The 18,770-nt window shown below is 34.7% G+C and overlaps 1 protein-coding gene across 1 annotated transcript in view; it reads left to right on the forward strand.

Moving 5' to 3' along the window:
• LOC117105338 (eIF-2-alpha kinase activator GCN1-like) overlaps positions 1–18,770 on the forward strand; it is a 72,386-nt gene that overhangs the window by 17,967 nt on the left and 35,649 nt on the right. The window contains exons 24-41 of the mRNA XM_033246459.1: positions 40–229; positions 685–921; positions 1,345–1,539; positions 1,780–2,026; positions 2,397–2,518; positions 3,140–3,254; positions 3,846–4,025; positions 4,196–4,416; positions 6,193–6,400; positions 6,896–7,092; positions 9,311–9,568; positions 9,700–9,915; positions 10,950–11,114; positions 13,324–13,438; positions 13,904–14,187; positions 14,722–14,991; positions 17,910–18,023; positions 18,406–18,636. Coding sequence (XP_033102350.1) covers positions 40–229; positions 685–921; positions 1,345–1,539; positions 1,780–2,026; positions 2,397–2,518; positions 3,140–3,254; positions 3,846–4,025; positions 4,196–4,416; positions 6,193–6,400; positions 6,896–7,092; positions 9,311–9,568; positions 9,700–9,915; positions 10,950–11,114; positions 13,324–13,438; positions 13,904–14,187; positions 14,722–14,991; positions 17,910–18,023; positions 18,406–18,636 — 3,565 coding nt within the window. The remainder of the gene's footprint in view (positions 1–39; positions 230–684; positions 922–1,344; positions 1,540–1,779; positions 2,027–2,396; positions 2,519–3,139; positions 3,255–3,845; positions 4,026–4,195; positions 4,417–6,192; positions 6,401–6,895; positions 7,093–9,310; positions 9,569–9,699; positions 9,916–10,949; positions 11,115–13,323; positions 13,439–13,903; positions 14,188–14,721; positions 14,992–17,909; positions 18,024–18,405; positions 18,637–18,770) is intronic.

The raw sequence follows: 18,770 nt of genomic DNA on the forward strand, positions 1-18,770 counted from the left end.
AATACGAGTTGCTAAGCCTTTTCAAATTGTTTCCTTCAGTTTATGGGAAAGTGCTGATCTTCAAGTGCATCGTGACCTCTGTCAATTGTTGCTGGAGGATGTCATTCATCATGAAGAGGTAATCAGGAGTGCTGCATCAGAGGCATTGGAAAATGTCTTGAATGAATTCCCAGATCAAGTTGATGGTGTCCTTAAGAAACTCTTTGAGATTTATGAAGACAAATTAAGAGTAAGTTTTTAAAGCTCATAAAATTGTTCAAATATAATGTTTAATGAAAAAGATATACATTGCTATTTTTTTTTATACTGTATTCATTTTTTTTAAATGTTTCATGATTTTATGTTACACTATATATAAATTTAATATTAATGATGAGATTTTTTTTGGATAAAATTTTGTATTTTTCATATTCTTGTATTGCAATGATTTCAGACCTTTTTTGCCATTTGTAAATAGATAATAAGTATATTCATAGTTATTATATTTTGGGTAATTGTTTTTGTTGTTGTATTGCGGTTGCTGTTGCATTGTAGTTTTTTATGCCGTGGGTAGTAGGTAAAGTGATGTCATGACAAGAATGCATAACATTTGAATGATTGAACCCTTTGTTTTGGTATGGGAAGTTGAGAATCATAGAATCACAAACTCTCCCACAAAACATTATTTTTATTTTCTTCCCGCAGACTGTTCCGCCTGTATTTGATAATCTGGGACGAGTTGTAAAAGAAGCTCCCCCAGATGAATACACAGCCCGGTGTGGCATCGCCCTCGCCCTCGGCAAAATTTCACCTCACTACGGGAAAGACTCGATCCCTCTACTGTTTGAATTCTTCGTTCCTGGTGGACTAGGTGATCGAAACGAAGATGTCCAAAAGCATATGTTAAAAGCAGCACTGGCTATCATGGAGATCCATGGCAAGGTAGAAATAATATTTCTTTTTTAAATACTACTTTAGATTCAAAATATTTCTTTGCCCTATGCACTTTCAATGCAACCAGGTACATATACAAGCTCGTATCCTGGGGTGTAGGGTGTGATATGTCCGTATGCACCTCCTTCCCTGAATTGGAAATTGTCAACATTTTTAAGACAGTCGAGAATGTACTCAGTGTAAAATTAGTTATTTTCTAGTGTAGATAATCCTGCAGTATATACATTACAAGGCTGAAATTGATTAAAGAAAAGGCATTCAAACCCGTGCAATATCTAAGCTTTGATCCATCGGTTCTGCCCCTCAACCCCAGTTTTTCAATTTTTTTTTTGCACAGCCCACCCCGCAATCGCAAACCTGAATATTGATATATATTTAATTTTTTACTTTTTTCATTTTTTCTTTCTGCAGGATAATGTGTCCGTCCTGCTACCAGTCTTCCAAAAGTTCCTGGATGAAGCCCCAAATTCGTCCAAATACGATGCAATCCGCCATAGCGTTGTTATCCTAATGGGATCACTGGCAAGACATCTTGACAAATCTGACGACAGAGTGAAACCGATCGTCAGCAAATTAATTGAAGCATTATCAACGCCGTCTCAGCAGGTACCAGATGTTACTATTATCAATGGTTCATGTTTTTGCTATTCCCACAATTTCTAATTGTGTTATCTATGACAATATCAGTATTTTTACTGTTATTATTAATTTTAAATAATATGATTGTTAATAATATTTATCTTTAATGGTTTAATTTCTCACCATCATTATTAACTTTAAAAGTGCTGATATTTTTCCCCTCCTAGATGATCCAATTATATTATTTTTGTGCTGATTAATATTCAGGTACAAGAAGCAGTAGCAAACTGTTTACCACCTCTCATTCCTGCAATCAAGAATGATGCCCCAGCTCTCATCCAGAGCCTCTTGGCCCTACTACTAGAGTCCAAAAATTATGCCGAGAGGAAGGGGGCAGCTTACGGCCTAGCAGGGATTGTGAAGGGGCTTGGAATTTTATCATTGAAGCAGCAGAAAATCATGTCAACACTAGAAGATGCTATACAAGATAAGAAGAATCCTGAAAGAAGGGAAGGTAGAGTTGACATCAGTGAAATATTCTAGGCTCAGGTCCCAGTGAGTTGATTGGTTTTCATTCTGGGTCCTGTGGCAGTGCTAGCGAGAGGTTCACAGGGGAAATTCACCTCTCCTGTCAGTCAGACAAGCATGGGACCACCTGTTGTCCGATACTACGACAAGGTCTTCAAACTAAACATTTTAAATGCCGATTGAAAGTTATTGTGATTGCCAATCCTAATATAATATTTGAGGTCATCCTAATAACCATTGTTATCATCATTATTATTATTATTGTTGTTATTATTGTTGTTGTTATTTTTATTAATTTTATTATTGTTAATATTATTATTGTTATTATCATCTCATGGTTTGTATCTTATTTCCAGGGGCTTTGTTTGCATTTGAGATGTTATGTAATATGTTAGGCCGTCTGTTTGAACCGTATGTAGTCCACGTTCTGCCTCATCTTCTACTCTGCTTTGGAGATGGTAACCAATATGTCAGACAAGTAAGTGCAAGGAAACCTATTAAATGTTTTCGTTTACATCCATTTTGAGGAAACCAACATAATATGATAACTGATGTATGATAATGTCGCCAGAAAATACTTTTACTTTTATTGTCAGATTATCTGGTTGTATCCATCGGAATAGCGCCCCCAATGAACAAAAGTGAGATCCTCTATTGCCGCTGAACAAGCATGCGCAGCTCAAAGTGAAATATATATATATCGGCTAAATATTTCTTGCTTCAAAGGAAATTTTATGTCAATGTATTGGTTTAAACATTTTCTTACATAGCTGATGTAACATTTTATATTTTCTATTAAGTGTTTTTGTAGTTAAAAAGGATGGTTCATAATGACGTCGTCGCCTCAAATCGAGTTTGTAATACCAAATGGAGGGTTCATAATTGGGAGATGTTACTGTATAGTGCATCACATTTGTAAAACTACGTAATAGGGTCTCTGCCTTTGTATCTCTTCTAACATATTGTCCCTATTACCCAGGTCCATTGTCAGATGACTTTTATTTTGGAATATAATGCCGGTTGTATTTGAAGATACAATAAAGATATTTATAAATGAAAATTGGATTGACATTATAATGATTGATGCATTGTCTTGTAGGCTACTGATGACACGGCTAAGGCTGTGATGAGCAAGCTTAGTGCTCACGGTGTTAAGCTCATCCTACCGTCGTTACTCAAAGCTCTTGAGGAAGATTCCTGGAGGACCAAAATCGGTATGTAGTGAAATGTGTACACACTAAAGATATACTTAAATGTGACCTATGCGATTCGACTCAATTCAGCTGACATCAACTGACCTTTAGCATCTTGACAGGAAGTCTGAGAAGCTGGCAAGCAAAGCCGGGCACACCGCGCCCGATGGTCGTCTACCGACGTGATTCCATGAAGAATGCAACACTACGACGCAGGCGCAACGGATTGTTTTTAATGATGATCTGTTCAGACGAGCACCCAAAATCATTAGACGGAGTCGCATGGTCTAGCGCTTAAAAAGAGCGGAATTGATTTCGTCGTACCACCGTTGCACGATGCAGTGTGTCCCTGGCTTAACTGCGAGGTGCGTGATTTGAGGCGATAATAATGACCTCTCCATTTGCCAGTTTCTGTAAATTGCTCATGTTCTTTGCTGCATTTCAAAGCAACTGACAAGCGATTGAATGGATGTGTGACAGTGGTAACCAAATATAATATCTAGCCTAAATTCCATGTTGTTATTGTTAATCTATTTTTATAATTTCCATGTTATTGTTTTTTTTTAAATATGTTAATAAATTAACAGTTGTAGTACCTTTGTCATGTTTCAGGTTCTGTTGAACTTCTTGGTGCTATGGCTTTCTGCGCCCCTAAGCAGTTATCCTCATGTCTACCAAGCATCGTCCCAAAATTAATGGAGGTCTTAACTGATTCCCATGTCAAAGTTCAAAAAGCAGGGGCCCAGGCTCTGAAGCAGATTGGCTCTGTCATCAGGAACCCAGAAATCCAGCGTGAGTAACTAGATTATACTGCCCTCTGTAGGTTTGAACTGTAGTTGTTTTCCAGGAGAAAATTAATATTTAAAAAATTGTTTTCGAACTTTGAGGCAGAAAGAAGACATACTAATACTATATTTTAGTAGTTGTTAACATAATTAAATAATCATTTAATTATTTTTCAGAAATTGTGCCAATTTTACTAGCAGCTTTATCAGAACCTTCAAAGAAAACATCAAAATGTTTGAAAGCATTATTAGAAACCAAATTTGTGCATTTTATCGATGCTCCATCCCTTGCACTCATCATGCCCGTTGTAGCCAGGTCATTCCAAGATCGTTCAACCGAAACGAAAAAGATGGCAGCTCAGATTATTGGCAACATGTACTCACTCACTGATCAGAAGGTAAGTGTATAGATATTTTTTACATCATTATTATGATTATGATCATGATTATTATCATTGTTGTCTGTATTATCATTTTTTTTCTTCATCACCACCACCACCACCTTGTCATCATTATCATCATCATCTTAATCTTCGCAAGTCATACTCATTGTCATCATCATCATTATTATTTTCATTATCATCACAGGCCTCGAATTTTACCGTGGCCAATGCCGACGGTGCCCTCCCAGTTGGCCTTGGTGCCCCTGAAAATGAAGCATGACGACGGCCACTACTTGCCTGCCCTTTTGAAGCCTTGGCCTCGGTGCCCTCACGATGCTTAATATAGATCGTTTGACACGTAAAATAAATCTAAATAAGAACGTTTAAATCTTGAAAGAAAACACGAAAGCCAAAAACGTAGGTCGCCTAAGCTAGCCTAGGCCTAGATAAAGTTGCAGTGACAGAACATGAGAGAATTTCCATGTGTGTTGATACGAACTGTTTTTGCGGTTACCGTTGTGTGCGCATGCGTCTTACTCGAGCGGTTATTGCAGTAAATATTGTACTGTAGTTGTAAACATGTTCTTGCTGTGCAGCTAACTTTGGGCGATCTTACGTCATCGCAGCTTAAGCGTGTAAAATTAACGTAATCGATTGACACGCGGCTGATCTAGTTCATGACGGCCAGTTTAGAGTTATGGCTTCCTATCCGATGACAACGCACTGAGCAAAACACAAGATATCAAATTTCTTGAAATTTGACTGTTTTGCACGATCGGCGACCGCCGCAGTATATTCCAACATTGAATCGATAATTAATAGTTAATACTCTAAACAAAGTCATACTACCATTGACAACAATGGCTTGGCTAGGCCTAGCTTGGCTTGGCCTAGGCCTAGCTTGCCTAGCCTGGCTACGATGAATCAAGGCACGTGCGAGAAATAGTTTTATACTTGAAATTTTGGCCTTGTGGTGCCTTTCCATTTGGCCTTGGTGCCTTCAAAATCCATTTGGCTTTCCTTTGCCTTTCCATTTGGCCTTGCCCATAAAATCCCCAAATTAGAGGCCTGTCTTCATCATCAGTCTTATTATATTCACCATCAACTTCATTCTCATAATTCTTAAAATCTTCATAAAAGATTCTCTCTGTCATAATCCTCATAAATCTTCTTTACCTTAAATTATTATAAAATATTTTTATCATCATCATCATCATCATCATCATAAATTATCCTTATCATCCTTATCATAATACATTATCTTAAATAATGCTCATCACCAACTTAATCATAAATAATACTCATTATCATTGTCATCATCATCATTCTCATTATCATCATCCTTATTATCATCTTCATCATCATTCTTTTTAATTTCCCCATCAACTTCATCCTCATAATTATCAACATCTTCATAAATGATTCTCATTGTCATAATCCTCATAATAAATCTTCTTTACCGTAAATCATCATAAAACATTTTTATCGTCACCATCATCATCATAAAGTATTCTTATCATGATGCATTATCTTAAATACTGCTCATTACCATTATAATGATCAATGTTTCATAATCCTCATAATAAATCTTTATCTCAAATCATTATAACACATTTTTATCATCATAAAATATCCTTATTGTCTTTATCAAGATGCATTATCTTAAATCATGCTCATCACCATCATTGGCAACCTTAGCATTATCATCATCTTCACATTCATAATCATCATTTTCTCATCATCAAATTCATAATTCAGAAGCACTTATATTAACTCTGTGTCATTCAATAGGACCTTGCTCCATATTTGCCATCAGTAGAACCAGGGCTGAAGGCCTCCTTGCTTGACCCTGTGCCTGAGGTGCGTAAGGTGTCAGCTAGAGCGCTTGGTGCCATGGTGAAGGGAATGGGTGAGGCTAGCTTCAACTCATTGATGCCATGGTTAATGGAGAAACTGACATCAGAACAGAACTCTGTGGACAGGTCTGGGGCAGCTCAGGGTAATGTACCAACTATTTTAAATTTTGTTTTCTTTACCATCAAAAAGATAAGGATGTGTGAATGAGAATGTTGATTTTAATTATGCTTTTCTACGTAATGTTTCCATTTTGTGTTGGTCATCTGATATCACATATTTCAGATATATATAATTTAAATTTGTTTTTCAAAATTGTTTTCTTTGCACATAATGACATTATTTATAAGTATATTAAGTACACGTGTGTTTATCATTTCTATGACATCTTTTGTGACCTGTACTATTTGTATGATATTTTTTATTTTATATGCTAAAATACATGTAATTTAATTTATGTTTATTATTTATCTAATATGTTTTGTAGACCATAATTTTTTAGAAATCAAATATTATCATTAAAGTATTTTGGTAAGTTTATTTGACTGCAAACAGTAGTATTTGAAAAACTTTTAACTTATATTTTAAATTTTATGAATTATCATTTTCATCATTTTTTACGTAAAATTTGTTCAACCAGGTATGAGTGAAGTGATAGCTGGTCTTGGGATCTCAAAACTAGACAAACATATGCCAGACATTATTAAGACTGCATCAGCTGCAGACATCCCACCCCACGTGAAGGATGGATACATGATGATGTTCATTTACCTACCGGGTACATTTGGTGATAAATTCCTGCCATATATCGGTAGCATCATTATTCCAATTTTGAAGGTATGTCTGTAACTTGATGGTTTTACTCGCTTTCTTGGCCAGGTAGCTTCTACAGTTTGCTCCGGCTGCAGCTGACTTCTGCAGTCTTCATCCCAGCCATACTATATATCTTTGAAAGAGAAATGATAAATTATGATTTTCCTTATCATTAATTTTATAATTATGTAAAATAATTAATATAATGTATAAATATATTATCTTATCATTAGTAAGTACCTTGTATTATATTCATTCATTCATTCATTTAGTACTTATTTCCATTTTTTCTTTTTTCTTTCTTCAAACAAATATTAAAATCATAAACATATTTCATTACCAGTTAATAAACATTACAAATCAATATTAAAATTATAAAATATAAATTTAAAGAAAAGAAGGAATGGGGAATTTCTGAAGCAAGCTTATAACCCTGGTTCTTAAAGGCGGCCCACAGAAGCAAATTATTCTGGCCCACAAGAAAAAATTGAATTATAAAAAAATATATTTCAAGAAACTAAAATTAATAACCATTCAGTGAATATATTTTCAATAAGTGAAGACCAAAACACAACACTAGGCAAATACGAAGTAAGGGTGACCCCACACAGATCTAGAATTAAATCTGTTACCAGCCAATCGACAAACGCCTAAAGATTGGTGGTCTTAGTTCAGCTAAATATCACATAGCAAATTAAAATTAAAAACATTATCAGAGACTTGCTTTTATTACAAGAAGACCCAAGATTTTACAGGCGAAATGTTTTTAGGCTTTAAATAAAGCCCTGGTATTCGGTTGATATAGGATAAGTGAAATCACACAGAAAATACTGATTGTCTGCCAAACTACTAAGTTGAATAAACTTTGTATGGCTGATAAAAAAAAAAGACTTGTGTTTTTGTCACGATTATGCCTGTAACTTCACGTTTGGTTTGAAAATACTCCTACAGGATTACTTTACCAGGGAGTTGTTGTATGAACAATGTCCGAGCAGTTAGCAATTCGTTAGGCATAAGAAGCAAGGTCAATATGGTAGAAAAAATATATCTAATTTTACTCTGGTTGGGGTTTTGGGAGAGGGGGAGGAATAGCCCAATTCAGGAAACTATACTTCGCCTACAGTTGTACTTGCACGAAGAAAGGAAGACACGACAAGTTCTATTACCAGTCACCGACAACATTTAACTTTCAGCGACCCTGAAAAATATTTTTGGCTTGAAAATATGCTTATTTTTAAAATTTCAAATCTGAATAAATCTGCTTATTATTTGGCTTATGTAACTATTCGAGGACGCTTTGAATGCGGCACTTTACCACTTATCATGCTAAGTTCGCAAAAAACTATAATTTTGCAAGAATTGGTGGTGCTAGTTGCAGATTCAGATTCCCATCAGAGAGAGCTCTCTCAAAGAACTCAACACATTCGTTAGGGAAAAAATATGTAACTTTTTACGGAATATGAGACTGTAAGATTGATTACAGGCCTTAAGCACTCAAAATTACTAAATTGGTAGAGCCTCCGGGGGCTTAGCCCTGGACACTCTTCAGATGTTCTGGGACATCCCCCCTCCCCTGCCGTTGGGCAAATATTGGCGCCAACTTTTTTTTGGATGATTTTACACAAGCAACGAGTAAAAGATGAATAAGCAAGAAATAATCAAATGAAGTGTGCTAATACTACGTTAGGCAAAATATTATATCATCCTTATTTATTTATTTACCTTATGAATTTATTGTCCTAATATTTTGCTGTAGTACAATCAAAAATAGAATAGAATTTGAAATTGCCAAAAAAAACTTCAAACGTCTGTGCGGCCAACAGGGGCCTCTGGCCACGGTATCTCAGAATTTTACCTTAGGTCTAAAAATTATAGCAAGATACTTGAAATTCAGAGATTTTCTTTGGTCTGTGACATGAAATCTAAATATAATTTGACCCTTTTAATAAATGAATTAAGTTCCAGGGGGTTATAGCATGAAAAACTCCCTGATACAAAAATATTAATTCAATAATATATATGCAGGCACTATGGCACACAAAAAACATAGAGTATAAAAAAGTTTAAATTTCACTTTAATTAATAAAATTCAAACATATTTATTAAATGATTTGATTTCTATAATATATAATTAATAATTATGTTCATCATTAAATTAATATTTACAGCATTTTTTTTTCCTTTTTGCTACAAAAAACGAAATTAGTATAATGACTTTCAAACACTATTTTTATTTTCAAAGGCTTTAGCTGATGAATGTGAGTATGTACGTGACACAGCATTACGTGCTGGACAGCGTATCATCAACTTATACGCTGATACTGCTGTGACCGTATTCCTACCAGAGCTGGAACGAGGTCTATTTGATGAGAATTGGCGTATCCGTCTTAGCTCCATCCAACTGCTTGGCGATTTATTGTACAAAATTTCCGGAGTAACTGGCAAGATGACGACAGTTGGATCAGAGGATGACAACTTTGGAACAGAGCGATCAACTAAGGTAACTATGCAGTGAATGGCATCTTACCTTACATCTGCTTCGCGTCATATGCCGCATAAGGCCTTGTGATTTCTGTGGTAAGTTTTCCGTAAAATGAAGCAAAGCTAAAATTGACACTCTTTTCTACATAGGCGATAAAAAGGGTGCTGGGAGAAGAGCGTCGTAACCATGTGCTTGCTGGACTCTATATGGGTCGGTCTGACACAGCCGTGCTGGTTCGTCAATCTGCGCTACATGTATGGAAGGTCGTCGTGCACAATACGGCTAGAACGTTGAAAGAAGTATTACCAACGCTATTCTCGTTGCTTATAGGATGTCTTGCTAGCACCAGCTACGATAAGAGACAGGTTGGTTCCATGATTTTCTAATTATAAATGATTTTATAGTCTCATTTTTATTGTTTTTGTTATTAAGCGCTTTCCCACAAAGCAGTACAAAGTGAAAACATAATAACTAAAATATGCTCACAAAATGCTAAAAAACAACAATTTAACAATCGCCCATTTTTACACCTTTTCCCCCAGTTTTTAAATATTCAAAAATCTGTATCTCATTCACCGTTGCTCAGTTTTTGATCAAACTACTTTTTTCTGTCTTAGAAAAAGCAGTTCTACAACATATCAACATTTTTTTTTTTTTCCGGAGCCTGACTTTAAGGCCCCATTGCAAAAAGTGACTTATCTCCAAACGATCTTGTTGTGTGGATGGCCAGACGAGTAGTCTTGAGGATCTAAGCTATTGGCAATCTGAGTCATATTTTTTATATAGGTCATATTCATATAAGGTCCTGCAAGTAACAAGGTGATAAATCGTGGAAGCAGTTGTGCATATACACTAAGATCTTAAAGTCAGTTCTCTGCTGGGTAACTGACTTATAAGAGGAAACATATTTGATTATGCCTATATATTATATACGCTTGCTTATACCAGGCTTGCTTATACCACACACTAGATGGCAATCTTTTTACCAGAAATAAGATGCATAAAAAAATTTAAATTTAGTGTAAGGAAATGATACTACATTAATTACTTTGGTTTTTAAACTGTTGCTTTGAACAATTCAGGTTTAGGAAACTGCAATGGGTCTGTGTATCTATTTATTTGTTTGTATTTATTCAACAATATTTCATGTGAGGGGCCCTAACAGCAATGCTGACTGAAATGACCCTCAATATTTTAAAGCATAAATATAAAGATACATTTTGTAAACAATTTTAAAAATTTATAACATTTTATTGGGTTTATCACATATCTAAAATCTACCCATGATACAGCTTAAAATAACAGTAAGATTAAACACCACATTTATGATAACAGACAGATTAAAATTATTTTTTTAATGAAATTAAACTAAATGGTATATTTTCTTCATGATTATCAGGTTGCGGCAAGGACACTGGGTGATCTAGTACGTAAGCTAGGCGACCGCGTGCTACCCGAGATCATTCCAATCCTAGAGGAAGGTCTCAAGTCCGGCGATGCTGATAAACGTCAAGGGGTATGTGTCGGCCTTAGTGAAATCATGGTCTCAACGAGTAAAGATCAGGTAAATGCCGCCTTGGTTTTCATTTTCGTGTTTTTTACAAATTTTTAACAAGATGATAGTCATACACAAACCAGATGAACATTTTTCAGCATGTATACATTATTTACGTCCTTTTTGGTTTATAATGTTTCGTCCTGTTTTTTTCCTCAACCCCACCATAATTACCTGTGTTTTCTTAGGGTAATGAAAACAATGATTTTAAAGTTCAGTGATCTCAGGGTTTAACATACTTTATGGGACAAACATCCAGTCATGTCACAATTAATTTAATGAGACCGCATAACCACTTTGTTAATCTTAAACCACAATCCGCCTCTTTGAACATTAAATCCAGAAATGTTCAGACCACCTGCCCAACCACAATCTCCTTCCTTCGTATGAACAACATCCCCTGGTTCAATAATGTTGTTACCAAATTAAAATCAATTTGCTTTAATCCCTGTTAAGACTGTTGAATTTTGTTTTACAAAAATATGTAACATGTCTAAATATGGTCTTGATGACATCACATCACGACCATATATAGGTACATCATGACTATATATGGGCATACAACAGTTTTTTGTCATTTACACTGGATCCAAATTTTCAGATTTAAAAAAGCCTACCACTGAAAAACAAATCAGTGTGTAAGAATAGGTATGCTGGAATTTAGCGCATTGGAAACATGGTCCATTAAAATATACAGTGTGAAAGAGACTTATTTGGTGGTTGCTATATGGACATCTGGCTCAGTAGTACGGAGCGTTTTCCAAAAAAAAAAAAAAAACTTTTTCTTTTTGCTAAAATACTTAATAAAATTCTATTTTTAAATTACTTAGTACTTTTAAGTATACCATTAGCTTTCAATTAAAAAGTAAATTTTTGTTTTATGTTCAGTTGTAAGATGTATAAGTAATAATGCTTTTATACTCCTATCATAGAACTTTGATAATGCAGGTAATCTATTTAAGGATTTATGTTTAATTGAATATTTCTAAGATTTTCTCACAGCTGAAAAATAAATTTTTACAATTTAATTAATATTTCCCTTGAATTCAATTTACCGATAATTGTAGAGTGCAACTATCATGCAAAAGATCAAATAAGTTAACACCTTTTAATTCAAAACATAATTGGCTTAATTGGATGTAAGTATTTTATAATCTGTGATATTTGAAAACGTGTTTCAGCATTTTATAATTATTATTAGTCATACATGTAATTACTTTTTATTTAATGGTGAGAATGTGAACTTGATCCTATTCAACAGGATTTCATGTAAAACTATATTTCAAAATGTTGTTTTATGACGTGGGCAGAGCTAGCGAGAAATCTGGGTCTGGGGCATGCAGCATGCGAAGCACTGAGCAAGATTGTAATTTGCACTAGTACCTATGGCATTTAAATTTTAAAAATTAGCTTGCTTTGGAGCCGTTCAAAATGGAAGCAAGTGGGCGTGACACTGAGCCGTTGGGCAGGCCACGCCCACTCGGGACCACATGGGAATCTCCACCGAATATTGGTACAAAAACAACGTACATTCAATTAATTAATGCTGTTATTATCAAACGTAAATATGATTTAGCTTTAGTTTAATGTAACATTCAATAAGTTTGAAGAAAATAAAGAATTTGCTAAAGGTAGACCAGGCCCAATTAGCCTAGGCAGAGCTGATTATGCCAAGCCGTCCAAGCCGTCACAGTAAAAGTAGCCGTCCCAAATAATTGTAGGCCGTCCAAAAGACGGCCGGACGGCTCACTGGCTAAGCCTATGCTTTGGAGTACCATGCTCCGACTCTTAACATTCTTTTCTTTCTGTTCAAAAAACGTTGAATTTAATATGTTTCTACCTTTTAAATGCAGCTTATAATTACAAGTAATTTGTGTTTTAATATTTCAAAAGTTTATATAAAAAATGTCAGTATGGTTATTAATAAATAGTATGGTTACAAACTCTGATTTTAGTGTAGGCCTACTAGTTGTTTTGCGATATATACTTTGGGCATTTCCAGTTTTGTATTGCATTGTTTAATAAATGAGTGCAGAGGGTATTCTTCAAGTCAGTTTTGCCTGTGAATATATTAGTCTTACGCCATCCAAAAAATAATTTAGTCAGAAATTTAGTCTTAAATTTTTATTAAGCAGATAATCTGAGATATTCAAATCTAAATTTAGTATTTTATTTATATAATTGTTACTCGTATATTAATTCATTGTGTTCTATGCAGGTTCTGTCATATGTTGATAATCTTGTGCCCACGGTAAAGACTGCCCTCTTTGACCCATTGCCGGAAGTCCGTCAAGCTGCTGCCAGGACGTTTGATCATCTACATAGTACTATCGGTAAGGAATGCCTACCGCTCTGTGGCATCTATAATCATAGACATTTTGGGGCCGTCCAAGTCAGGTGTAATTGGAAACTTGAAATTATCTTGGAAATCCATTAAACTGTTAAAAAATTTCTATTAATGTATTTAAGTTGATTAAAAATGAGCTTTTATAGTAAGTACTTCAAAATAATAAGAAAGTTGATCAAAAACATTATGGAAAAGAAGATTTATTGATTTAGTTCTTGCCTCAGGATTTAAATAAATTATATCGTAACGGTTCATTCTTTAAAATATAAGGTACGCAAAATTTAAACAATTATGTAAAATACTTTTTATTTTATATTTATAAATATGTAAAATCTTTTTACTTTTATATTTATGAATTATGTAATATGTTTTAAGAATTGGTTGATAGGTGGTATATGTTTAATATCATCTAATTGTGAAGATTTGAAATTTTAAAAAATTGCATTTATAGGAAATCGCGCTTTAGACGATATTCTGCCTCCGCTACTTGATCAACTAGATAACGAAGAGACCGGTGCATACGCTCTGGATGGACTGAAGAACGTGATGGCGGTTAAGAGCCGCGTGGTCCTGCCATTCCTCGTCCCTAAGCTGGTACAGCCTCCTGTTAATACTAAAGCATTGTCCATTCTCTCGGTGGTTGCCGGCGAAAGTCTGAGTAGGTTCCTGACACGTATCCTACCAGCTATTTTATCCGCCCTCAAACAAAAGATGGGCACGGAAGAGGAACAGCAGGTCAGTGCCAATAAGCTAATTCAAAGTTTGAACTGCAGATGCCCATATTAAAGATAACTCAAGGTCGATCAACATATACCTACTGTATGTTGTGTGTATGTTTGTTTATGTTGAATGACTTTGATATGAGCATGCGCATTTCAAGCTACTAATTAGCTTATTTGAATAAGAGCATGAATGACTTTATTCCACAAATTTCAAACAATATATCAAAATTATATTAAAATTAAATATATAAATAATGGAATTTCCATAGTTTGCATGTAACCATTAAATTTCTGATAACTTATTTGTGATTCTTTTAAATAAACAATTCAAAGTTTAATTTTTATTTATGCAATTTTTTGTATCAACATTTTGTTGCAGTTTATATTCAAGGTAAACCAAAAAAAGTTGAAATTACATAAAGAAAGCATAATATGCTGAGAAGGGGTAAACCAGTAGATTGATCTCTTTAAAAACTTCAGAACTTTTAAACATATTTGGTGCTCTTTTGAACCGATACTTTCTAATAAAAAGAAACGTCTACTTTAGGAGCTGGCATACTGCCAAGCTGTTGTACTATCAGTGGTTGACGAGAACGGGCAGGTTGTCGTCCTTACCGAGCTTCTGCAGGCCACAAAACATGAGGATTCCGGAATACGCTGGTCAGCGGTCGTCCTCCTCGAGGTCATTTGCAGCAAGGGCAAAATGGACTTAACTGAATTCATACCTCAGTTGATGCGGGACCTCATCAAACTGTTTAAAGATAAAGATCAGGCCGTTTTGGAAAGCAGCTGGAATGCCCTCAATGCTGTTGTTAAGGTTAGACTTTTACTGTAAAACCGGTAATTTTTGCGCGAGTAAGTAATACATACTTCACCTGTTATTGAAATTTCTGGATTAGAAGGCTAAGATAATCATTCCTATGTTTAGTCTATCCTAAAAAATCAATAATGGCTAAGTTACCAGGGTATTCCCTCCTGTGTAACTATAACTACCCTTTATCAACAGTAAAACTACCCTTTATCAACAGTAATTTTATACAGTAGATTTATGTGACAAATATTGCCTTTAGCCTTCCTACACATGGTAGAGGTCAGCTCCCTACAGGTTTTACAATATTTACCAACCTGTTCACATGTGTACAAACTGTATATGCCAGGTCCTAGGGGAGGATAGCCCCTTGTACTAAATAAGCCCTTCAGGTTTAATAATATCAGAAAAGCATTTATCATTAGAGGCAAACCAAATGACTAAGTACCCAATGAATTAATTTTTATTTGAAATGTCTGCGAAAAAAAACCATTTTAAGTAGGGATATTGGTAATAATAAACAATTTGTTTCTGTTAGTCATACAACACGTGTATAGGAATTGGTTCCAGCTGTGTATTAAAGCTGAAAGTTACATTTACTTGGATATTCTACTCAAATATCACTTCAAGTAAACACAGAAATTCCTGTTAAATATACCTTAACAAAGAGCTCCCGCCCACCTTGGATACAGTTGCCAAGGTTCCACAAATATTGGCAAGTGCATATAATGAAAATAGGTGTTGCAGTGGTTTATCACACTCGTGGGAATTATAATCTAAATTTACTCTCTAACTACAAGGCCTGATTGACAACTTGGAAAAGTCTTTTCTAAAGCATGATGTAAAGAATACATTAACACTAAGTCCAAGTTAAAAAGAAATTTGTTTTTTGTCTGACCTCATTTAATAAAAAAGGAATGGAAGATCCTTTTCTTAGCTGTCAAAATTTGTTTACGTCGTCTTAGGGCTACAAATACTGAATTTAGTCTCTACTTGTCAATGTAGAAAAATATGAAAATTACAGACATAATTATGCTATTGCAGTAATAAGTAGGATTGCAATACCTAGGGAGAAATATTTTTAAAATTACAGGAATAAACCTACAGCAAGTGGGAGGAGGAAGGGGTCATTAAACTCATTTTTATATCCACCAAAGGAGGTTATGTATTTACCCCTGTCTGTTAGCAAGATTACACAAAAATTAATGAATGTTTCATCCTGAAATTTGATGGAATAGTACATAATAATCAAAGTAAGACACCATTCAAAGACAAGGTCAAGGAAATTTTATTTTTTAACCTTGAGAATAAGAAATGGAATCGCCCCTCATATTCAGGTAGCACTTAAATATTGTGTTTCAATTCCATTATTTTCTTGAGGGTATGCAGCAGCACTCAAGAAAATAACGTGCCTGAATACGAAATGCGATTCCATTATTACTTTGAGGGTATGCTGCAATTTTGCCCATCATAACACTGCCTGTGTATTGTTGGTATTCCGGCACAGGGCGAAGGTATGCACTCCCAGAGTGACTGCTCTAGTTTTTTGACCTGGACTATTGCATTATATTTATTGTGACCTTGGCAAAGGGAATGTTTTCTAATAATATGTGTGCTTTGCTGTCAGACACTAAACTAATAAATATCAAATAACTACCAGGCTGTCACCATAGTAAATAGAAATCAATTCAACAAAATTTCATGTAGTATTAACTTTCCATGGAGGTTATACCTTCATGATTATTCCTAAGGGTTTTGTTTATACACGTGTTGTATAAAGAATATGTGTATGTTTATTTTTCTAGCAGTTGATTTATCAGTGTTTATTTACACCTTTTACTCTCAAATTTACAAATAATAATGACTTGTTGTTGATCAATAGCTCTAGGCCAGACCCTTGGGGCTGGGTGTTGTGACACATCGATCAAAGCTCCTTGTATGTTGTGCCCAGTGTGCTCACAAATATGATGGAATGTTTATTGATTTTATTGCCACTTGAATTAATGGGTGTATGCCAAAATTTATTCAATTTCTGTAAACATGTATGCATGGAATGTATGTAGTATATATAGAGTAGGACAGCCAATGTTTGTGGGACCTTAACAACTGTATCCAATATGGGTAGAGTTAATAAAGTTGGTTCATTTTTAAGAAATAATGTGTACAGTTAATGTGTTAATTTTTTTTTTATACAAAATTGACAAAATTCCTATGCATGTCTACTGCTTAATATTTTTTTCTTAAGCATATCTCTTGTAAGATTGTTTTAACTTTTTTTTTTTTGTGGTTACATATGTGTTTCAATGTTTTTATGTGTATTAATTAATCAATCATACTACTAACTATTTTGCCAAGATCAGATTTAGTCGCAAGTCAAAAAATATCATAATCAATCAGTCATTAATATTCAGTATAGCATTGTGATTCCATAGAATGTGGATATATGTATAGGTTCTTGTTACATTTTAACTTTTTCTTGTCCAAAGTCGTCAAATTCCTGCTAGTCATTTCCATGATGGGTAGGGCCAAAGCTTTGGCAAAGTGATTCTTCTCATTGCTCAAGAGATTGGGAAATCTTTCAATTTAACCAATCTTAATGAGAAAAATACTAAAATATAATAAAGGTATCCTTCTAATTAATGTCGCCTCCAATTAAAGCCCACCTCTAATTATAGACCACCTTTCTGCAGGCCCCAAATGATCATCTATCTTTTATTTTTAATGATACAGTACTTGATAATTAGCTTCAACCATGTGTTTTAGTGCAGTGTAGATCTGCACTTTAAGTAATCGTCTTTTTTTAAGTGTATCACTTCTAATCTTTGTGAGGGAAAGAGGGTGGGTAAGTAAGTATATAAGTAACTATCTACCCATATACTGCCAACATTACTGCTGATGTATCTAATTGTTTGTTCTTTTGTCTGTAGACTTTGAATCCCACCGAGCAATTACAACATATTGGTAATTTACGCCAAGCGATCAGGTATGCCACAGATGACATAAAGGGTCAGGACTTGCCTGGATTCTGTTTACCCGGCAAGGTAAGTAACCCAGTGTAATTTCAGTGTACACCTGTTTTTTATTTCCAGAGTAATCCTTAGGATTTATTAAAAAGTTAGATACAAAATAAACATGATTATTTAATTATCTAAACATGATTATATACTGTATTTATTTGAACTCCGCAGAACCTTTATTGTTGAGAGGGGTTTTGAGGGAGGCGTTTTTATTGTATTTTTGTTTTGTTATCAACCAATGAATAGAAGGGGACAACACAGTTTAAGTCATGGTTAAATAGTGAAAGGAGAATTGTTGTAGTGAATATCTTTCAAGTAACCACGTCAGTTATTACATGCAATTAGTATGGCTTTAACTCATTCATATCCTCTTTGATGATATTTTTATAATTATTTTTATTTATAGGGAATTACACCTGTGTTACCTATATTTAGAGAAGGTATCTTAAATGGACCTCAAGAAGCAAAGGAAATAGCAGCTAGCGGTCTGAGTGATGTGATTCGCTTCACAAGCGTTACCGCCCTCAAGCCTCAAGTACTTAATATCACAGGTCCTCTGATCAGGATTCTCGGTGATAGGTTTGTGTGGAACGTGAAAGTTGCGGTGCTTGATACGTTGGCCCTACTACTTGGGAAGGTACGTCAACAAATATAATTGACAAAAAGTATATTCTTTCCCCTCAAATAATTTGCATTGTTTTAGACCTTTTACTTAACTCTGAGAGGGCATACAGGCTCACTGACATTAAATTGTTTTGTCCCCCATTTATA

Source organism: Anneissia japonica, unplaced genomic scaffold (assembly GCF_011630105.1).
Source record: "Anneissia japonica isolate Jap-2015-1 unplaced genomic scaffold, ASM1163010v1 scaffold287726_len2788222_cov184, whole genome shotgun sequence".
Classification (NCBI taxonomy): Eukaryota; Metazoa; Echinodermata; class Crinoidea; order Comatulida; family Comatulidae; genus Anneissia; species Anneissia japonica.